A 24,103-nucleotide genomic window follows, 5' to 3' on the forward strand; every position below is an offset into this window, starting at 1 on the left:
TTTTGCTAGTTAAAGGTGTATGGCCTAGTTTCAGTGTATCCCTTCTACTTTATAATTTTAATGTTTGTATTTGGGGCGGGGCAGTGGGGAGATAATGAATTCTGCCACTGTGGAATAAGGGGAAACATAATACTTAGCATGTATATAGTGCGATGAATCTTCAAAGCGCTGCACAACCATCAGCTTAATCCCACATGCAGTTGCAGGCCACTGTTATTGTAGTCCATGCCTTCTGTTGGGGGCCACAATTATAGTGTGACACAGTTGCCTCAGAGCACCGCTGGGTTTGGAGTTAGTCAGGTTTCAGCTGCTTGACCATGAAGAAGAGATGCGGAGTGGGTATCTGATAAATCCGTGGAGTCTGAGCGTGTCTAATTACAGCTGGCTGAGAAACCGAATTTAAGTTCCAAGAAGATTTTCGAGTTTGTGGAAATATTTTTCGTCCCCAATCGGGACGAAAAGCCAAAAACTCAAAAATGTTCACAGAACTATAATCCCATACCATTGTGTTCTGGAAACATGGAAATACGGTGTTTCCAAAACAAAATATGCTCCACCTAGTAGTTAAGTTAACAACCGTCTGGTCAGTTTCATAGCTGCTATTCAGTGGGAACGACGTCAATTTCATTCCGCAGCTGCCAGGTTTTCCAGGGCTCCCAGCTCCGTGGCAGCTAGCCTGGTCCTAGTTCCTCAATAGCCTGCCAGGTGGCTGAAGGGGAGCCTGGGAGTGCTGATTGACAGCTCAATGGGCTGCCGAGGAGACGGATGGATGAGCTATCAAGAAATCAGGCAGGTGTTTTGGTATGGACTCAACTTTGCCACCAAGGGATGTTAATTTCTTCATAGATTTTTTTTTTTAAATTTCAGCAGGGACCTTTACATCATCTAGTGTATCCCTCTGTATAACACCGGTCAGAGAATTTCATCGAGTTACTTTGGAATATGATGTAGTTCAACCCAGAATGAAATACATAAAAAAAATTCTCTAACAAGCAGTGTGGCCCAGTGGTTAGAGCATTGAACGGGGAGTGGTGGTCTGGCTTTTGTTCCCAGCTTTGTCACTGGGCTGCTGTGTAACCTGGGGCAAGTCATTTCCTTGCTCTCTGTGCTTCTGCGTCCCCTCCTTTTGTCTATCTTATTTAGTTAGACTATAAGCTCTTAAGGACAGCGACCATCTCCTACTGTGTGTTTGATATTCTCCTAGTTATTGTACAATCTCATCTGGGTCTTCTCGGCACTGTCATACAAATAATAACAACAGTGAGCACCATGTAATTTAAGTACTGACCTGGGTTACACAAATACTTCAGGGCACCCTCCATATTAAAATTAATAGTGTCACCTCCCTTTCAATCCATGATCACAACGGTAGAGTGAGCAAACAATACCAGTGTGTGCACTGAGTAAATAATCCGGTTTGCATGCTCCCCTGAATCTTTCAGCAGAGGCATACTTGTCTCACCAGCATCTTTTCTGCCTGGCTTTTTGCATTTGTTCTCTTTTGCTGTCAGTTGTTTGGCAGAGCAAGAATTCTCCCTTAGTCTCAATTTGGCAGAGAAAGAAAAAGCAGGAAGAGGAGCAGTTTTCTCGGGCACATGTGTCTTTCCAGCGGCCCAGCAGAGCTGGGATGTGAAAAGTTAGGTTTGGAAGCCAAGCGTGGAGGCTATTCTTTTGCGGTTTAACAGCCTTCCATGTTGCTCCCACCTGCCTGTCTGTAGTTGGGAACTCCCTCTTGAATCCAGTGCAACATAGAGACATGCTGCTCACAAATCTATATGCCCTGTTCATCTGTTGACTTTGGTTACTAACAGAGCACAAGGAAACTGACTGGCACCACCTACAGTCCTTGCTTGGTAGCTGCTCAATTTAAATAAACCCAACCAGAGAAATTGCAAAAGCCGAGTCAATGCAAGAAAATATAGAACAGGATTTTGTATGGCAAATGTTCATGCAATCCCTGTCCCACTCTGAATTAAACAGCAAAATGATAGTATTAAATATTAGCCATAGCAGAGTGGAATAATAGTGCAGAGGCAAGGGAGAAGAGATGTTTTCAGACGAGGTCTGAAATCAGTGAGCCAGAGAAATACAGGGAGATAGCTTCAGACAGTGGGCGTGTCAAAGGAGAAGGCTCTTGCTACGGTCAGCGGTGACTTTGTGAGAAGAGACAGAAAAGAGACCAGCACTCTCTAAGGGTTTTATATAGCACCATGGTGTCAAAGTGCTGTAGATGAGTTTGGGGAGAAGAGAGGGCTGTGAATTTGGCTGGAGCAAGACGATAGTGGTTGATAGCTCTAGAGACTGATTCCGCACAGGAGCAGTGGCACCAGCTTTCACCGCACTGATGTGCTTCACCTCTAGACATGAGGTAGTTCAGTCTCTCTGTCCCATTCATTCCTTGATGCCAGTGCTGAGACTGGCCACTGGAGTAGTTTGGGGACTTGGATGAATGCTTCCCTAGGAACTGGGTAGATCACTTGACTCAAGGGGTGCCAACCTGGGGGCGGAGGGGTCACAAACAGGTGCCAGGGTGTCATAACCACACTGCCATTCCAATCTCGTTTGTGGGGAGGGAAGTGCCAGCTAGATAGGAGGAGGGAGATCCCAAGGTGAGTAGTGTCCTGCTATGGAAAAGGTCGAGTACCACTGACTTAATGGATTGCTAATTAACTAATGCACAGTTATCAGTTATCCTTGACTTGGATGAGAGCTGCCACTGTAGATGCGGAAGGCTACAGAGCTTCGGTCATTGCTCTGAGGCAGGTGCTGAAGGGGTTTGCATAGCAGGATCTTCTATTTTTTTGGCAATTCAGTCCCTGAGTTGGCCTTCGGCTTTGGTGAATTTTTGGTAGCCTTGTTTCAATTTTTTGCTTGTCTCACCCTAGAACATAAGAACGGCCACACTGGGTCAGACCAAAGGTCCATCTAGCCCAGTATCCTGTCTTCCGACAGTGGCCAATGCCAGGTGCCCCAGAGGGAATGAACAAAACAGGCAATCATCAAGCGATCTATCCCCTGTCACCCATTACCAGCTTCTGGCAAACAGACGCTAGGGACACCATCCCTGTCCATCCTGGCTAATAGCCATTGATGGAAATAGCCTCCATGAATTTATCTAATTCTTTTTTGAACCCTGTTATAGTCTTGACCTTCACAACATCCTCTGGCAAAGAGTTACACAGATTGACTGTGTGTTGTGTGAAGAAATACTTCCTTTTGTTTGTTTTAAACCTGCTGCCTATTAATTTCATTTGGTGACCCCTAGTTCTTGTGTTATGAGAAGGAGTAAATAACACTTCCTTATTTATTTTCTCCACACCAGTTATAATTTTCTATCTTATTCCCCCTTAGTCGTCTCTTTTCCAAACTGAAAAGTCCCAATTTTATTAATCTCTCCTCATACAGAGTCTGTTCCGTACCCCAATCATTTTTGTTGCCCTTTTCTAAATTCAATATATCTTTTTTGAGATGGCGCGACCACATCTGCATGCAGTATTCAAGATGTGGGCATACCATGGATTTATACAGAGGCAATACGATATTTTCTGACTTATTATCTATCCCTTTCTTAATTATTCCCAGCATCACGTTCGCTTTTTTGACTGCCGCTGCACATTGAGTGGATGTTTTCGGAGAACTATCCACAATGACTCCGAGAGCTCTTTCTTGAGTGGTAACAGCTAATTTAGACCCCATCATTTTATATGTATAGTTGGGATTATGTTTTCCAATGTGCCTTACTTTGCATTTATCAACATTGAATTTCATCTGCCATTTTGTTGCCCAGTCACCCAGTTTTGTGAGATCCCTTTGTAGCTCTTTGCAGTCTGCCTGGGACTTAACTATCTTGAGTAGTTTTTGTATCATCTGCAAATTTTGCCACCTTACTGTTTACCCCTTTTTCCAGATCATTTATGACTTCTTCTGCGCCCCGTACACGGCTCTCACTTTAACATGAATGGAGGCTATGTATATATGTATTGAGAAGAGTAGACCCTGCAGGGCTCCGTTTGGCTCATGGCCATACAAAAAATAGGAAGGAAAGGCTTGTGCTCAAGGCACTCATCTAGGACTCGAGAGGTGGGTCCAATTCCCAGCTCTGCTACAAACTCCCAGTGTGACCTTGGCTAAGTCACTTAATTGCTCTGTCCCTCATCTGTAAAATGGGGATCATTATACATCTTTTTGCCTACCCTGTGTAGATTATAGGATTTTCAGGACATTAGCAGTCTCTTCTTATATGTAGGTACAGCACCTAACATGAGGAAGTTTCTTAGTCACTGCAACATGCAAATAATAATCCTCCTATTAAACCTGTTCAGCAAAAATAGGGCTAGTCTGGACAGTCTTGCACTACTGTTTAATTCAGAGCCAAAAGGTCAACTGAGTTGAGAGTTAAGTCCGAGAACTGGAGTCAGTCCGTCTCCCTTGTTTCACTGTTCCCAGGGAAGCTTGGTCACTTTAAAAGTCCTAACAGGGGATGTTAGCAAGACATCCGATGATTTACTGTGCCATGGCTGGCTGCCCTCGCATAAGGTGGGATGCCGGTCGCTTCCTTATGCATAAAGGTGTCCAGAGGATCCAATCACTCTTGGAGGCCCATTGTGCTAGGTCCTATGCAAGCAGAGTAAAAAACAGGCCCTTGCTGCAAAGAGCTGACAGTCTATTTTAATCAGACATAAACGGGGAGAGGGGGGGGGGGAGATACCAGAGATTGGAACATGAGGTTGTAGACTAGTTGTGCGCACAACTAACATGTTACAAATCACTTCACCTGTCTCTATAAATATGGCTAGATGGGAATCAACATATTGTATTGTCACTGGCCATGGTCAGTGGGTAATTTCTGCAGGCATCAGTAGGTAGGTCTGAAGGAGGACGGGGAAGCAGTCTTGCAAATTATCTTAAGGGAATCCATGCACAAGACGGTCTGGCACAAAGATGCCTGTGCAAGAAGCAGAGAAACAGGCCCCAAAAGGAGAAATTCTTGGTACAGCAGAAGGGACAATATGCTAAGCTACAAGAAAAGGCAGAGAGGGGCTGAGTTGTGAAGGGCCTTTAAGGAAAGGCCCATCATGGTGGCTGCTAAACTAAAGTGGGTTCACATGCACAGCCTTCCTGCCCCTGTGAGGGCCATCACTAGCCCCCTCTTTGTGACAGGACCGCTGCAGCAGGAGCTCTAGATGTGTGTTCAGATAGCTCTGCTGCTCAGGGTGTTAAGTGTCCACCCATAAGGATAGGGGGTGCCAGAGGCTGATGGTTAGTAGCTGAAAAACTTGTATGTGAGGCACTATATTTTCATACCTTTTGTGGGTCTCAAATCATAAGCAGGGGAATTTTTTGTTGGCTTTGGTAAATAATTCATGTGACATGGTCTTCAATGCCGCTGCCTGATTTGTGCCTTGATAAGACTGGATTGTCACTGCAAGCATTACTCATTTATTGCCAGTTTGATAATGGTTACATTTTCTAAAGGGCAGAAATGAGCTGCAGGTGCAAACTGGAGTACTGCTAACGACCTGACTTGTACGTGCAGACTGCACTCCCACCAGGGACATGGGTGTTTTGAAAATTTGGAAGGAGGTTGCCAGATTTTCATAAGTGCCTAAAGATGCCTAGTGGGGTTTTCAAAAGCATCAAACCTGCTTAGGTGCTTTAACTCCCCTTGATTTCAATGTCAACGGGACTTAAGCTCCTTAGCCTGCATAGGCATTTTTGAAAATCACACTAGGCATCTGTGTACATCTTTAGGTGCCTCCATACATTACAGAATCTGGCCCCAAGTGTTTAAACTTGAGTGGTTGACTCAGGTGACTGGTGGTAGGATAGAGGAAAGAGTTTGAATCCTGTGTTTGGTCTCTGATGGACCAGGTGTCAATGGGTAATCTGAGACTAAGGACTGAAAGGCAATGGAAACAAGCCCATCCTCTCACCTCTTGAGATATCTCCTGCTTGGGCTGGTTGTCATTACCTGCACAGTTCCCTGGGTTTGGATAGAGAGAGCTGCAGTCTCTAGAGATATCAGTCTGGCCTCTTTCACAAGCACTAAAATGCCTTGCATCTTTGTGAAAGGGCCCTAGAATGCACAGCTGGCATTCCTGATCTTCTATACCTTGCGTTGTAATCTTTAGGCAGACTGAGGACTCAGTAATGCTTTGTGGTGACACCACTGATCCATTGGGGTGTGGTCTTGCTTTTACCTATTTTATTAGGTATCCAGCCACAGAGGAGCTAAACATCCTCTGTAAACTTCCTCTCTTTATTCTCTCAGGTCTGATACTAGAGCACCACAGGTGTGCAATGGTGCTTTAGACTCAATGTCCTTCACCAAAGAGCACCCCTATCCAGCATCGGAGCCTACCACCTACTGTACCGAGGTGCTCTAGTATGCACCTGGAAGGGGGCCTTAAAGAAAGCACCCATCCTTTTTATTTGTTCGACACAATCAGAATGGTTATACTTGTTCAACTCTGTCAGTGTCATAGAACGTAAGCAAAAAATAATGCATAGACTGGAAATGGGCATTTACTACTTACTCTGTTCACAAACTTTTCTTGCAGAGGCCGTTTCTCCTCCAAATTGTTATTTGGCTGTAGAGATCTTGCGAAGCGAGTAACAAAACCATTGCACATTTAGTTCATTTAAAATGCAGACTTTATTACTGGTTCAGAAAACATTAGAATTGAAGACCAACACACGCTGGTCTGCAACAACTCCTTTCAACACAACCTTCATACAGTAACTTCACTTGTTATTTACACAACATACTATGAACCCTCTTCTGCCTCTCTGCTCCATGGCTCCAGTTTTCAGGAAGGGTAAAGGGCTGTGCAAACCAGTTTACTTGTTTACAATATGAACCAGAGACAGGCTGTTGTAAAACTGCTGTGCATGCATCTCACTTTACTTAGTCACTGGGAGGGACCAGCAGGCAGGAGTTTGCTTTGTTCAGAAGTTTCTAAAGTTGGAAACAGCTGACCAACCTGTATCCACACCCTGCCTTGCCAAAACTGAACTGGAGAACACTGCAAGACAGGAGGTTCCCACCAACTGGTATCCTCTGCTTTAATACAGGGCTTGTGAGTTCCAGATGTCTTTCCCTTAGTCAAATCGCATGCGCTTCAACAACCCGTGCAGCTTGGAAACCTGCAGCACATCTTGGCAGGAAGGTGTCAGAGAGAAAGTCTTAGTCCAGCGAATTGGGTAGTGTTGCCCAAAGATGTTGGGAACGCCTTTCCTTGCTGTTAACATGAATTGCATGGAGAGGAACACATCTATCCACTCTAAGCTGCTCTTACCATCTCAACTTACATGCCTGCTCCCCTCCTTACCCACTGCTCTTCAAGTATTTAGTTATTTGGCATATTTAGTTTATGGAGAATATACTAGTTATGGCACAATAATCAACAGTGCATAGCATTTGGTGAACAAGCTCACACTGTCAGAACAGCCTTCTCCTAAGGCATGCCACCTTTTTCCTACTTTGATTATCCATTTATTCTATGCGTTAACTGTTCTAAGTGCCGCTACCTAATGGCACTCTGTGCATTAGCATTTTGCTAACCAATTTATGAACAGAGCCGGGGACTGACTTTCAGCTGAAGTCAGCGGGTGCTGCAGATGGTCCCTGAAAAACCAAGCCCTAGAGGCATTATTTTGTTCTCCCTTTAAGGCATTTGGTTTCCATGGGGGGGGGGGGGTCTTTGCTATTCTGTCTATGTATTCTAGAAGTGCTTTCTGAACACCCATAATAGAGCATACCACAGTAGGAACTGTGAACTTACTCTGTAAGGGGGGGGGGGGGGGGGGAGAAAGGCAAGGAGAAGGTTCTTCATGATCATACCTAGAGGTTTTTTTGGGGGTGGATGTAAACACCCTTTCTAAGCCCCCCCTTCTGCCTACTGATCTCAGTCTATCTTACAACACCCACTGTCAGCTCCTAGGTGAATTAGTGAGTTGGGCACAAGAGCAGAATAAGGCCCCACAGGAGTAGCGTTTAATGCATTTCCTAAACCAAACCTCACATGCTCCCCAATTCTCCCAGGAACCAAGTGTTCAGAAGTAGAGTGACAGCAATGGGAGCAACAGCTTTGGTGCATGTCAGTCAGCCAAAGTCCTGCTGAGCAAGCACCAGGCTTCTAAAGCGCCACTGAAACTGCCTGGATAAGAACTCCAGGGCACAGCCCCTGTGCTATTTCTCTAGCTCAGAGCAGCATAAATCAGAATCCAGTATGCAGCTCCCCCAGATAGTGGAGGGATTCAAGACCATGGCAGCACAGGGCCGGTCATCTTGCTGCAGATGGCCTGGGGAAGTGGAGAGAGCCTGTTAGGGCTGAAACCTCTACCCAGGGGTGGTTCTGTTCTCAACTGAGCCTCCAGGAGGGGATGAGGCTGCTGAGTGGGCAGGGCACAGCAGCTAAGGTTCTCTTCTACAGGGGTCCTCTTTTTATCATTCAAGGGGGAAGCCAGGATTGCAAGTTTCATAGTGTTTTCCTACACGGTTACCAAATTTTGGCTACAAGGCAACTACACAGCTTTTTTGCCTTTAAGGCTGGTTCTACCTTGCTCCCCCTTCAAACTATTTCACTACAGATAAATAGTAAGGGAACTCTTACTGCCATGCAAGATAAACATTACACTGCTATGATACCAGGGGATCCTTGCTTCCTGAAAAGGGGGGGGAACCCCACACTCTCTCCTCCTATTGGGTAATTTTGTAATGCTAGATAAACTATTAGAAGCAGTCAAGCTTTAATCTCTTGTAAGCAGTTTTAAAAAAAAAAAACCTAGGTAAAGCCTAGGTAAGATAAACCAATCAACTAACCTTTAAAATGTCAGAGAGACCTGTAAAATAGAACTGTTCCTTACACTGTCTTCAGGATTTTTTTAAAAAATACTGTTCTAATCAAAGCTGAGAGATTTAGTGCAGTGCATGTCTGCATGATAAAAATATTTTTGCTTGGTCTTCAAAAGTAACACTGTCAAATGCTAAGAGGGGAGGAAAAAACAAATCAGAAACAGCAGACAAAGCCAATAAGACAACTGCTAACATTCACGTCACACCACAGTTAAAGAAAGCTAACAGTAGCCTTTAAGTATTTCCCAACCTCTCTGAAAACAGTCACCACAATTAAAAAGTTTTCCTTCCTTCAGAAGGTACAGTATTATTGTAGGATTTTTATCTGCCAGCTGATTTCCACAGGAATTATAAATACATTTGTCAAAAGACTACAAAAACTGAGATTGAGAATTTCTCTCAAGGACAGAATTCCTTCTGCTATAAATCTAAAGCTAGAGAAATTACCCTGTTTGTAAAATACTGAAGGCTTCTTGGAAGTACAGCAGTCTGTAGATTCCTACACTTACTTTGTGCATTGTCATTCTGCATGATTTGATTGGGAAAATTGAAGTATATTATAAAAGTAATTGTATTCTATATTACTTTATTTGTAGCAAATGCTATTAGTCCTAAAATAATATACACAACATGCAAAAAGTTATGCTGTTGTTCAAAAGACATTTAACCATTAGAGAAATTAGAAATGGGAGCTCATGCTTTCAAATTCATTAAGCCCAAGTATAAGGCAATACTTATTTTTCCCAGCTGCCCAAATTTGTATGTTCTAGTTAACTAGACAATGCGATAGCATGGATAGGTCCAGTCAAACAATTCAACATTTAGTTTATTTATATGGACAGCATAAGATTTTATTTAAAAATAGGCCTGGTCTATCTTCCTATTTTAAAATAGGAAAGTTTCTACCAGAAACTCATTGTTCAGTTTTGATTCAGATGGTTTCTATTTTAATGCTAAGCTAATCTTTAAAAGTTAGCTGGATAAGTAAGTTTTTGGAAAATGTGCGTGCCATCTTTTATTAAGCTACAGGTATGTATATGCAGAAGAGTGTACTGTCACATTCCACATGCAAAGCATTAATTTATATTTCCTCAAGTGTCTCTTCCTTCCTTCAAACAATTTTCCTTTTAAGTACACTGAACCAATATTGCAGCAATACTGAAGTTTCTGTATAGCGCCACCTGTAGCATCCTTGTTCAATTAGCAAAATTCCCATGTGCAGAGAGAACTTACTGTCTGGAACAATGGTACACCTCTACCTTGATAGAACGCTGTCCTCGGGAGCCAAAAAAATCTTACTGCATTATAGGTGAAACCGTGTTATATCAAACTTGCTTTGATCCACCAGAGTGTGCAGCCCTGCCCCCCCCAGAGCACTGCTTTACTGTGTTATCAGAATTTGTGTTATATTGGGTTGTGTTATATCGGGGTAGAGGTGTACTTTCAGGAGAAAGCTTTTGAATATAGCAAAAAAAGATCTTGTTACTGCTGTTAGGGTAGAATTTAAATGATAACTTATGCTCTAATGCATTATGCTAGAAAAGGCAGTCCCAATTTCAATGCATGGACATTTGTAAGTGCTGCAGAAAATCTTTTCAATGTTGCATCAACATTAGACGTTAAATAGGTCTTATGCTTTTTACCCTCACCATAAATGGTCCCCATTATGGGACTGTATTGTGGTACTTAACTATGTAACTCCACCATAACCACCTTAGTAGGCACCTAAAATGCTTTCATCCCAAGCATGATATAAATGGGGAAGGACTCTTTAGAAGCAGGGTTTTCCTTTTAAAAAACGTAAAAGGGAAAGTCAGGGCCTTTTTACAATCAGCTTGAGGAGATCTATTTATTCTTTAGACTGTCTCTATTCATCAAATCTTCATCCACATGGTCATTTTTAAAACTGGCCAATTCTCTGCTCTTTAGCTTTTTCAAATAATCATGTGGCCCTTTCCCTTCAAAGGAAGAGGGGCTTTTGTAGGAGCCCCCAATTTTATCCCAGAGTGTGAAATACTGACCATAGTTGTAATCAAAATATAAATGATGATCAGTGTGATGGGCAGAGCCATTGATAGTGTGTTTCAAGAAATCTGGCACGCGGTAATCGCCATCATGAATAGAGATTGTCCAGACATTGACAGCGATGTAGAGACCCAAGTAGGTCACCTTGTGCAAAGGAAAGAGGAAAGGATAGATGTGATATGGAATACTCTGCAGGAAACCATCCACAGGGTGGAAGGCGTGACTTGCAAATGGCGTAGCAACCTTCCAGCGGTGATGGGGCTTGTGCAGACGCTAAAGAAGAACAAAACAGAGTTAGCGCCTACATTTTGACAAAGCCAAAAAAAAAATGTGTGCTTCAGTCTGGCACCTCCCAGGTCCACGTTGCCTACCATATGACTAGGAAATGTCTGCATAACTGCATTTTACTGTAGCTCTATTTCTTCCTTGTCCCTCTCAACCTGTAAACTGACACAGGGTATGTAAGCTAAGAGGTGTAACACATGCAAGCTCTGCTTGAGCTTGCGTGCTAAAAAACAGCACTGTGGCCATGGTGACAGCTTGGGCTAGCTGCCGGAGTCTGTACCCAGGGGATCTGGCAGTTCGCATGAGCTGCTGCAGCCCCACTGCTACTTTTAGTGTGCTAGCTGGAGCCGAATCCAGCTGCTGTGTAGACATAAGCCCTCCCCTCCCAAACAAGCATTATCTGGAAGCAGGTCCAGATGGCTTATTTGCCACCCTGCAATTTGCTATATTTAAATCCCTATTGTACTGCAAAGAAGAGTGTCAGATTAAAAAGTACATTTTGCATATAGAGTTTGACACAGAATTTGAGATTGCCACAGTGTTAATGGGTCAGGTTAACTCGAATGACACCGCCACCAGGGCCATGAGAAACAAGCCTTTATCTTAGGCTAGAGTCAAAATGATATTCCTATGTTATGCTCTTAGGGCCTGTTCTGAAAGCAACTAACATCAGTGGAAAGATTCCACTTACTTCAGTGGGGGTGTAGCCACAATGTCTTTTACAAGCAATTGTAACCAGTTCCCTCTGGGTGAAGTTCTCATTTTGCCAATGGAGGGAGAAAAGGGGATGGGACCTATCCTAGGCTATAGGGGCGATTCTCTCAACTGGGTTTGAACACTAGAGCTCCTGACTCAGGCCATGAGCTGAAACCTAAAATGCTCACTTACGTTATACCATCATTGGGCTAGAAGGAATTAAGCATGGAAGCAGCCCCAATTAATCCCATGGGATTACTCATGGGCACAAGTTCTTTGATGAATTGAGGCCTAAAACCTTCCTTTGTCTATTGACATTGTGACAGTGTCTTTCAACAGCAACATATTTAACTATAAGGGGTGCAACCAAAATACATGGCGGGGGAGGAACAAACACCTCATCCCCTTCCCAGCCCTTTTATGCTGCTTAAAAGGGCCAGAGCTGAGTCAAGGAGCTGGTAGAGCCTAGGGAGGATTCCTCCAGCCCAGGAACTGTGGCAGACATTCAGAAGGCTGCCCTCTGAGGCCTCCCCTTGCAAAGCCCAGCATAAGGGCTAGCACAGGGACAGGGCTGGGAAGGGTGCATCAAAGCAGGGCTGCAGCACAGTGATTCTAAGCAGCATTGCCACAAAAGAGGGTAGCCTAGGGAAGCTGCCATGCCTTAGACACACCCACATGGCTCCTACCCCCAGAGGAACCCAGGGTCAGGTAGGCACGAAGGTGGCTTAAAGCCACTTAACCTGCCTCCCTCTGGGCTGCAAGTTCTGTGTTACACCTCTTAGAGATCTTAGTATTTATAGTAGAAAGAACCACCACCCAGTAAAGGCCCATTACATTTTAAAGCAGTCTTGCTAAACTGCCCTTAAAATATACCAAACCAGACAATCTACTTGTCTGTCCTTTCTAAGGACAAACAATGAAAAATATTTTACTCAGACCTTCCTGGCAACTGCCCCCTGTTTAGAAAAGGGAGGGTCACATCCTGGGTGAGTGGTTATATAAAGTTGTTCTGAAGTCTAGTATGCTTTATATCTATCTACTCTTACCTTGTACACAAGTTTATGATGGAGGAACCTGTGAATCCAGTAAATGCACATGTCGGTGAAGAAAAGGAAGGAGAGCATGCTAAGGATTACACCAAACCATCCTAGGAAAAATAAGACTTAATTTAGGATTAAGAGATTACAGACAATTAGGTAAGTGTCAAGATAGTGAGAAATAAGTCTGAGAAGATACAGGGAATGTAAAATCTTTTTTTAGTAATTCTTTCTATATCCTGAGGCTAAGAAATTTAGGTTATAAAAAGCTAGCTCAGCCAAACAGGATTTGTACTGTATTAGTGTAGTGATTCTTGCTGGTGAAAAGTTTGATTGCTTTTAGGCTCTAAAATGCTGAACTGAACCTAATGGAGAAGATTTCAGTACAGTCTCTCATCAATGAAGTGAGCTGATCTTAACACCATCCTCCTAAAAAAACCAAACACATTAGTACTTTAAAGGACACTGTCAAGTAGATAAAGTTACACTTTCACACACACCAGCATAAACCAACAGAAACAGAGGTGTTTTTTCCAAAACATGTGAAGACAGGAAGCAACACAAGACTGTTTTGTTTTCACTTTGGAACCAGTACACAGATTAGATAACTTCAGTATCTCTGGCTGCCTTTATCTGTAAACTAGGACTCAAGCTGTTTGATGACTTCAAGATAAACAAATGCCCTTATTACCACTAACACCTTCAAACTGAAAACTACAACTATTTACTTGGTTTGTTTACATTTTGTATTGGTCACCTGGCCAATGAAACATAGTGAAGTCTCATGGTTTCCTGTAAAAACAGGAGTACTTGTGGCACCTTAGAGACTAACAAATTTGAGCATAAGCTTTTGTGGACTTCCTGTGTCTCCCCACCCCCCCGGCAATACTTAGGTTATAAGCTTTTTGGGACAGGGGCCATCTGTTTGTTATGCATTTGTATGGCACCCAGCATGGTGGGGTCCTGGTCTATGCTGGGCTCCCAGGCACTGCTGTACCAACATAAGTGGTCAATTCCTGGTGCTGCACTGTTTGGGTTGCAGTTCTGCAGGGGAATGTTTGTTTAAAACTGTTTCTAGGGGGGGGGAGGAGGGAAGAGAAGGGAGAAATGGAATGTATGAAAATGCATCCGAAGAAGTGGGTTGTAGCCCACGAAAGCTTATGCTCTAATAAATTTGTTAGTCTCTAAGGTGCCACAAGTACTCCTGTTCTTTGTATGAAAAGGGTTTTGTAAAAGTGAACTCTGGCAAAAATATAAGTTGCAGGCTGTCCTGAAAGCTTCCAATTGTGCAGAAAGGCATGAGGAGCAGCATCCACCCAAGTGTCCTCTCTCACTGGAATCTCACTTTAAAGGTGGTAAATTAAAGCTGTATAGCATGTTGTATGTGTGGGAGGGAACTCTTGATTATGCCCTTAGACTTGTACAGCACAAAGAATGAACGTTAACATTATGGATTTAGTTTCAGGCAGGGTTTTTGTAAATGAATGTATTTAAAGAAATGAAAATGGCATGAGCCACTAGAGAGCAGAACTGAGTTGCCCCTTTTTTGATGGCATAAACCATTAGTGCTATCAGCTTCACTAAAAATAGGGATGGGTCCTTCAGTTTTAGCTCTTGGATATGTAAGTGGGAGGAATAAGAAATATACCCAGCACATGCTAAGCCACCACTGTTTGTGCCAGACCATCTTAGGTCTACATGTGGAAAAAACACAAATAAGGCCAGCTGCTCTTCAGGTGAGGTTTGAAGAGGGTGTAGACACCAAGGACCTCATTTACTGTGGGGTCAGTCAGGAGTAACTGCACTGAACTCAAAGGAATGGTCAGGATCAAAGTCCCTCTATGGGAAACAGACAATGAAGGTGTGATTGCAGTGTGGTTAGGCATACCTATGCCAGTTGTAATCTAGCTAGCATGGGGGACAATGGCAGTGAAGATGCAGTTGTCATGAACCCCAGCAACTTGAGTACATACTCTGGCTTCCTGGCTGGCTTGCACTGGAGCAGCTAGCCTGCACTGAAGCCCATGTGGAGAACAGTGGTAGTGAGGATGTGGCAGCACCACCTAGATTAGAGCTAGCCTGGATAGGTTTGCCTCTGCTACAGTCACCTTCATTTGCAGTACAGAGGTACCCTGACTTAAAAGCAGAGGAGGACCAAGGGGAGAGAGGGAACTAAGTTGCCCACAGTCATAATACACCAAGTCTTAAGCCAAATTGTTTGCACTCATGGTGAATAAGGACATTTAAGAGGCTCTAGAGTTGCTTGCCCCCAGGCTTGTCCTCTCCCCATCATTCAGTTGTATTTGAGATTAAGGCCCCAGACCTGTCTAGAGCTCAATGTGCCTGCAAACCCCACTAAGGTCAGAGACACTGCTGCTTTCAGGATTGGTGTGTCAAGGATAGGCTGGCTTGGGGATTGGTAATGGTACAGAGTGCTTTTCCTCTCCAGGCTGGCAGTTCAAATCCACCCAAGTCTACTACTGAGCTAATATGACAATTCAATGGCTGCTTGACAAATGGAGGTGGTTTTGCTTTAGTTCCTACTTTGCTACCAATTAGCCCCCCTTTGTTGGCTGTCTCAGCAGTGAGACCAAGGAATGAACTAGTATGGAGTCAGAATCTCCCTGCGATCCCTAGGGATGGCTGAGGGATTGAGGGATACTGACAGGTTGCTATCAGAAGGGACATTTGCACTGCTGCTGTATCTGTTCTGTGGCTAGAAGACTCCAGCCCATGTGGCTGTCCAGCCAGCACCTTGCTCTCAAATGGCTGAGGAAATCTGATTTTGCCAGTTGCAAATGCAGGGAGCTGTATGTGACACTGGTACCAAGAGAAATATGCTTCTATAACTTTCTCACAACATTTAACATCACTGTGTAATGTTACATGCTGAAGGACTCAGGTTAATCTTTACAGTGATCTGTTGCATAGTTGAATACTGCCTTTGCAAGCATGTGCAACAGGGAGGGAGGTAGGTGAATTTAGCTCATGTCTCCCAAAATACAAGCATAAACCTCCTAGGGCACATGTACACTGCATCTGGGAATCAGCCTCCAAGCCCAGGTGATGTTGCAGTTCTGGATGAAACTCTGGCTCTGAAGTATTGCAGGAAAGCAGGGTGAAGGGGCAGGGCTTGAGAGCTCAAGCTCTGCTATCTATCAAATATCAGTAGGGTGACCAGATGTCCCGATTTTATAGGGACAGTCGATTTTTGGGTCTCTTATATAGGCTCCTATTACCCCCCACCCCCGTCCCGATTTTTCACATTTGCTGTCTGGTCACCCAAAATATCAGCTATTTTTAGAGCACTAATGTGAGCCCCAAAACGGACATACCCCTAGATACCTGGTTTTGTTTAAGTTACTTGCCATGAGGGAATGGCTATATTTTTTTTTTTTTTGAGAGAGAGTTTTACAGCATTAGAGCTCTGACAGAAAGCATGCCATTGTGTTCTTTTCTTCAAGCAATATACAATTCAGCTCTGCTTTGGAAGACACTGGGGGGGGTAACAGCTTAATGGAGACATTTTATTAATAAACCATTTAGGCAGCCTGTCAATTTACATAGCATTTTCAGCACTAAGGCATGTGTTCTCTCACTAAAAGAGTAGACAAGAAATAGGGTAGGACACACAAGGGAAGAGAGAAGAGGTGAGGAGGAAGTAGGTTGTATGGAGGAAAAGAGGTGAGAAAGGGCAGTTACTGGGAGATTAATCCCTCCTAGCCCGGAATGCAGAGTGAAGCAGAGAGGGAAAGATGAGGGAAGAATGAAGTGTGTTAACAATTGAAATATAGCTAGGATGCTAAGTATTATTTGTATTATTGTAGGGCCTAGGAGCCCTAGTCATGGACTTAAGACCCCATTGTGCTAGGCTCTGTACATAGAAAGACCTAAGGGGCTCACAGTTTAAGTGATGAATTTCCATACCATATGGAGAGTCTTCAATGTTGTCATAAAGCCTGCTGTAACCTCTGACCTCTGCAAAGAAGAGTGCAACTGTGGGGATGCTGATCCAGGGAAGTGACTGGAGAGCATATTTTATCTCAAGCTGCACCTGATTCTAAAGATAAAAGCAGATAGGTTTTAATTTTTCAACAGAACTTGTGTACCTTCATGAAAATACCAGAGTGACTTTTCTGCAGAACAGGAAGAGCAGAGGCACTGCCAACGTCATGCCTGCTTCTGCCCCAGATCAGTGCACCAATTAAACCACGCACAATACACTCCTTTTGTAGACACCTAGAGCACCACCCTCCTAATGAGCCTCATGAATCAAGTTTCCCCTGCCATGCTCTGTCAGGAGACATTCATTATGCGATGCCAGTACAGTCCTGCTGATAGTTGTCTTTGCAGTCATAAGGTTGCTCATCAAGAAAGTAGCACTTTGTCCCTTGATATCTGTTCCTCTCTACCTTTAAATATGCAAAACCTCCCTGCCAGTGTATTTTTGGCAGAACTACTGTTGGCCTCCTAGATATGCTGGGCTGGAAGGGCCTCACCAGGTCAACTAGTCCATCCCCCTGTATGGAGGCAGAATAAATGTATAATTATGAGTTCTCTTTCCACCTACCATTGCTTTTGTTCTTAAGGTGAAGTTTCATGTTTGCATAATGTAATTTAGCCTTGAAATTGGAGGGTGCTTTATTTGTATTTTTGATTTATCTGATGTGCTCATTTCCTCCATCACCTGCTGCCTAAGGTTAGGAAGCTGCCAGTCCCGAGTTCTAATTCTGGTTTATTCACGGACTTACTATTTAGTCTTGGGCCACTTAAACTCTGCCTCGGTTTCCCCAGTTTTCAAATGGTGAGATCTACCTCTTTCAGGGGTATTGAAGGTTAATTAAGGTTCTACTGTAGAGTTAAGACGACCTCAGGGAATTGGAGGTTGTTTGTAACTCTGAACAAAATGTTGCTCTTTCAAGTTGACTTAATACAGCTTTGAAGCCTTACTATGCAGAAGAAAACATGCTACTTAACCATCTTAAATGAACACAAGTACAGAAGCAGTTTCCTTCTCAAATCTTCCACCCCCCCCAAACAAAAAAGTCAGTCTATGTGGATCCTCTTAATATTTATCACAAATATTTAGAGCCCTATCCAAATATTTGAAATGTGACAAAAGCATATCTAACCTTAACTCAGCACAGAATACGAATTCTTGAGAGGTAAAGTTCAATCTGCCACATAACTGGCAAATTAGACTAGGAAAAACTGAAATTCTGCTCACCTCTAGAAACTGGGGGTGTTGCTTCAGAGAGTGATCGAAAACCAAGTAGTAGCTCAAAGTTGCAAACAGCAAATAAAGCACAAGTGCACCAAGATTTGTTACAATAAGGAGACTGATGATCTGTCGAAAGGGCTCATCCTCTGGCCATGTGGTTGGATACACATATGGTGTAAAAAAGTTGTAATCTACATAGTTCAGGACGAGATCCATTGTTATACCTATATAACGTAAAGAGTGCATTAATGCCCTGCATCCAATGTAAACAGTTACATGTCAATGGCATAAAACACCACAATTCTAAGTGTTCCAAATTCATGATAAATACATGTATTTAATCTGCATGTACTTGGATAATCAAAAAATTTCACTGGACTGTTGTAAATGGTAGTATGGTGGACTATAAATTGTACATTGTGTTCTTGTATACAAGATGTATACTTGCAACAAAGCATATTCCATACTTGTGAAAAAACCAGTGTGACTGCTGCAGTCACAAAACAGGTATAGTTGGGTAACAGCTATAGTTGGGTAACAGCTATGAAGCTTCCCCACTTGTGCCTCAGTGAAGACTAAAGCCCTAGGTTTGTCCTAGCCATGACTTAGAATTTTTTCCCACAAGTAGTGAAGTGGTAAAATTTTGAAAAGTAGTAACTAGCTTAGGAGCCTGAGTCACTGATTTTTAGTGGCACATAAGCCTGTAGACCCAGATCCTCAAAGGTATTTAGGCACTTAACTCTGGCTGATTTGAGTGGAAATTGGGAGTCTAAAGATCTTAGAGAATTTGTGCCCTAAGCACTTTTGAACATTTTACCCAGTCCTCCCGTTACAGTTGCTACACAACAGTGGTTCTCAACCTTTCCAGACTGCTGTACCCCTTTCAGGAGTCTGATTTGTCTTGCATACCCCAAGTTTCACCTCATTTAAACTGCTTTCTGACAAAAATACAAGTGTCACAGCATACTTACTGAAAAATTGCTTATTTTCTCATTTTGTCTGTATGAAATTTTAGTTTGTACTGTCTTTGCTAGTGTGTTTTATGTAGCCTGTTGTAAAATGGAGGCAAATATCTAGATTCTAGATGAGTTGAGGTACCTCCTGGAAGACCTCTGCATACCTGGCACATGGGTACATGTGTCCCTGGTTGAGAACCACTGCTATACAAGACCACACTTTTAAAAAAAAAATGTTGGCAATGTGCTGGTGTATGGGCCATTAAATGGCTTTAAACTACTAGGTGCATCATATTAGTAAATGAGTTAAACAGTTTTTCATGCAAGATTGCAACTTGTACTAGTCCCCCAGTTAATGGGTCATAAACTTCCCCTGATAAATAATTCATTTCAAAGACGCTTAACACTCATAAGCTTCTTTTGAAGTTCCAGCCCCAAATACATGCCATGAACTTGCCTCTTACCAAAAATTATGATTCTTCTGTCTCTCGCCATGAGAGTTTTAACCATGGCCTGAAGTGGCCACATCTGAAGCAAGGTCGATGGGCATGGCCCATCAAGTCCCTGGCTTCTCTGCTGTGGCAACCATTTGTTATAATTAGACCCTAAATTTCTGAATTTTCAAAAAATTTTAAACAAAAACTCTCCAATTTTTGACCAGCTCTTGTAATAAAGACACCTATCTACTGGAGAGCTGCATTTTTTAATCTACTAATGAAAAGTGCTATATAAGAAATATGCAAAATAGTTGTAGCTGTGTCAATCCCAGAATATTAGAGGAGACAAGGTGGGAGCAGTAATGCCTCACCCATCTTCTCTCCAATAGAAGAAACAGGCATTTTTTATTAGTGGTGTTTCACTGCCTTGGAACCCCGCTTGTGGCCCAGGACCTCTGTGCTAGATGTTCTACAAAAACAGAGCAAAAGGACAGTCCATGCTGCAAAGAGCTTACCATCTAAACAAGAGTGGACTGAGACCAAGTCATTTCATAGCACAGATCAAAACTAGGCAGGGGGGCAGATCATGATCCCTTTACTCTTAAGAGGTGACCTGTTAAATACAAAGGCGCTACAGGTGCGAACAACTTTCAGTGTGAGTAAGGGGTTCACTGTCTCATGGATGGTAGCTGATTTCTCTCAAGAGTGACCCTAGGATGGCAGCAGATTTCTCTCGAGTGACCTAAGCCAGATAAGAAGAATCAGTGACGTAGACATACAAAAATTCTTTCCCTCTTGCTGGACTCTTTAAAATAGAAGATATTTACAAATGCCTCCCCCTATGCAATTTGGGAAGGTAAAACTGTTTGTCAGATATCATAAAAAACAGACAGAGCACTGATAGTACATCCCTGAAAAAAAAGGGAAGTGACACAGGAAGAGGAGCTGGTAGGTAGAGGGAAGAGGACAGTTTCTGCCCCTATCTGTGTCACTGATGTGCATGCAGTGGGGTGATAGCCCACAGCCAGAACTGAACCTCCCACCCTGCTGGGATGGTCTCTGAACTGGGAATGTGGGGGTTAGTGCTACACCACCATGCACCCCCTTGTTGTCCCCCAATCTCCTGCACCCCCTTTCCCTTCCTGCCCAGTCTCCCCCTTGCACCAGTCTGCAGCCCCTCCCCAGTCTGCATTTTGGGACTATCCAAGCACCCATTGAAGTCTCCTCCTTTCCCTTCCTGCTCCCCCTTTCCCCAGCCTCCCCCTGCACCCCCTTTCCCTTCCTGCTCCCCCCCTTTCCCCAGCCTCCCCTGCACCCCCTTTCCCTTCCTGCTCCCCCCTTTCCCCAGCCTCCCCCTTGCACCAGTCTGCAGCCCCTCCCCAGTCTGCATTCTGGGACTAGTCCAGCACCCACTGAAGTCTCCCCTGCACCCCCCGTCTACCTGCCCCAGGCCGAGCCCCTCGCCGCTGACAGCCCGGGTCCGAGTCCGAGGCGAGCAGCTGTAGGCTGAGATGGGGGCGTGGCCGCCTCGGCTCCCCCCCAGGGAGGCGGGGCTTAGGGGTAGCCTGATGAGGCGTCAGAGCCCGGCCCGGCTCGCGCCAGGCTGGCGAGTTGGGTGACGCAGGCGGCGCGCGGCCGGGGCGGCCTGGCCGGGCGGCTCCCGCAATAGGTGGGCGCCGGCTCCGCCCCGCGAGCGATCCCGGGGGGCGGGGCCAGGATGGTGATGAGCGCGTGGGGGTTTCTGCAGGTCCCCGGGCCCTACCAATCAAATGCACGGTCGCGGCGCAGGTGTCCTGCGTGCAATTTTCAGATGCGAGACGGGGGTGGGGGGGAAGCTTGGCACCTTTATGCAGCTTCAAAGGTGCTAGCAGAGCAGGCAGCCCCCAGAAGGCAGGACTAGATTAGTAAAATGGCCCCTTTATCAGTGCATCTCAGCCTTGCAGCGATGGTGCAAATCGTGAGGTCACTAACAAGATTACAAAAGGAGGTATGTTTACTATTAGAAGGCGGTATCAGAATCTTAGAGCTGTAGGGCTGGAAGGGGTCCCCAGAGGTTCATCAAGTCTAGCCCCTTGCACCCAGAACCAAGTAAACCTAGACCGTCCCTGACTGATGTTTGTGTAACCTCTACTTAAAAACCTCCATTGGTGGGCATTGCACAACCTCCCTTGGAAGGGTATTCCAGAGTTTAACTACTCGTTTGCGCCAGAATCAGTTAATGAGCTCTATGCCTGGAAGTATTTGATAACAATTGGCATTTCTAAGCTATAGAAGGGAGAAAAGCCAGTCTGTTGAAAAGAAACAAAACAAGACCCATTCTGGGGACTTGGAGTTCTTACATTACCATGGAAGTGTATGCTGTAGAAAAACCCTAAGATAGAGACAAGAGGTGTGGACTGAAGGAGAAGAGAACATCTTCTGGTCATCTGGGAAATATTCCCCTGGCCTTCAGAAAGGTTAGTTGAACACTCCTAAACACAGAACAAACTGGTTAGATGTATATATTTTGCTTAAAAATAAATAAAATATTGGGCCTGTGCCACAACATATCTGGTCTGCATTTTTAGCAGCTCACCACCCTACCCTTTCCTAAAGGAGGTTACTGGGTGTTCAGTTGGAGGGTTCTGGTTATTGTCTGTCTCTAATGACTATTCACCTTGCATAATGTTGCTCTGAAGGTTATTTTGCAATTTGTTAAACTAGGCTGGTATGAGGACAGGAAAGGTAGCAAATCAAACCAGTGATCCATCTAGCACAGGGTTTTCAAACTGGGGATCAAGACCCCTCAGGGGGTCACAAGCTGTCAACCTCCACCCCAAACCCCACTTGCCTCCAGCATTTATAATGTGTTAAATATATAAAAAAAGGGTGTTTAATTTATTAGGGGGTTGCACTCAGAGGCTTGCTTTGTGAAAGGGGTTGCCAGTACAAAAGTTTGAGACCCGCTGATCTAGCATGTTATGCCCATAACTACACACCAGAAAGAAGGCATGGAAATGCATGCAGTAGAAAATTGAGTAACCTGCCCATAGGGGAGGTTTCTTTCCAATTGCTCTATGTTGCTAAGTTACCCAGTTGATTTATTTTCAAGCACCCAAATGTGCTAGTCATCTCTCAACAGGAAATAAAGCTACATTACTAACAAAGGCCCTGATCCTGAACCATTAAAGTTAATGGACGTTTTTACCATTGACTTCAAAGGGTGCTGGACTAGTCCCAAAGAAAATACTGCCTTAACTCAACTGCCAGTCACCCATTAAAAATGATCTCATTAATAAAACAGGACTGGGAACAACTGGTAGCTGTTTGTTTCTCTCCAAATAGGTTAATGGCTTTGAAATGTTAGTTGGTATGCAAAATTGCTGATGCTCAGTGTCACTTAGGAAGGATTAAAACTCTTGCAGCTTGTTTTATGAGCAACACATGTTTGAGTGCTTGGAAAGTCCAGGCTTTGCAAATCTGAATTTAAATCAATTAACAGGTATCAAGAATTGCTCCTATAATTTATATATCTTCATAAAGCAAAATTATATTGCACTTTTGAAGGACTTGAAAGCTATGCTGTTTTGAAAGCTTCCTTGTTTTATTAAGAGAAAATATGAAGTACAGTGTAGTTTGAGAGGGGGTAGAGATTGTTGCTGAGGCTATTAAAAAAGCAAACAGAAGGTCATCCCTTATGGTGACACCATAAGCAATATTGGTGCAGCCATAGGAATAGGAAATGTATAATGATGAAGATCAAGGACCTATATTGGGCTTGAGTCTTTGTTTCCAGATTTTGGAGCCTAATCCGGTTCTCTGCTGGCAAAGTTCTCAGACTCCAGGATGTTGGTGGATTTACTAATATTAAGTTACTTGTATTTTGGTAACCCCCCCGAAATATATGTTTACAAGTGTAAACTGTAGAGTAATACAGAATTATAAAGTCAATTCTAGCTTGGGGTTCCCCCCCCATTTCTTTTTATTTAAGGGACTTGAATTTCTTTTTCATGGCAAGTTGATATAGGACTTTATTCCCCCTGTAAAAATGGCATGATATGTATAAAGATACAGCTACACTTATGGTGGTGTGTAGAGTACAGACATTGCATGTCCAACTCGCATGGGTATAGATAGCAGTGAAGACAGTGAGGTATGGTTTAGGAGAGTAGAGTGCCCTACACTCCTGAACCCCCAGAATACATACCCTACATGGATCTCTATGCATCCATGCAGTGCCTTCCACATCTACACTGCTACTTTTAGCATGTAGTGTCCTGCTGCCTCCCAGTTGGGAGAGTCTTTCCTCACCACAATGAGGGGTCTGGCAGTGGTGAAAGGCTCTGGCAGCAGTGAACTGGAGCCTTTCACTGCTTGATGTAGTGACACACCACAGTGACAAGTGTGGACACAGCCTGATTTCACCATCAGGTGTAGCTACACATGCACTGCCTGTACGCTACATGCTACAGTATGTGAAATGGAAAGTGACACTGACCAGTCCAAGTAGAGTCAAGGGCAAAGGAGGAACAGATGGGGCAAATGGTGAAAAGAACATAAAACCAAAATTTTCAAACTTGAGTGCTAAAAATTAACCCTTTGACTCCATT

At 43.8% G+C, this 24,103-nt stretch overlaps 1 protein-coding gene across 1 annotated transcript; it reads right to left on the reverse strand.

Annotated features, from left to right (window-relative positions):
- Positions 1–10,438: 10,438 nt before the first annotated feature.
- Positions 10,439–21,056, reverse strand: SC5D (sterol-C5-desaturase). The gene is made up of 5 exons (XM_024196658.3): positions 20,956–21,056; positions 18,128–18,345; positions 16,828–16,960; positions 12,910–13,010; positions 10,439–11,155 (listed from the first exon to the last, which is right to left on the reverse strand). The coding sequence occupies exons 2-5, from the start codon at positions 18,335–18,337 to the stop codon at positions 10,703–10,705; spliced, it is 897 nt and encodes a 298-aa protein (XP_024052426.2). The 5' UTR covers positions 18,338–18,345; positions 20,956–21,056; the 3' UTR covers positions 10,439–10,702.
- Between the last annotated feature and the right edge of the window lie 3,047 nt (positions 21,057–24,103).

Source organism: Terrapene carolina, unplaced genomic scaffold (genome assembly GCF_002925995.2).
Source record: "Terrapene carolina triunguis isolate 2854851 unplaced genomic scaffold, T_m_triunguis-2.0 Scaffold374, whole genome shotgun sequence".
NCBI classification, from domain to species: Eukaryota; Metazoa; Chordata; order Testudines; family Emydidae; genus Terrapene; species Terrapene triunguis.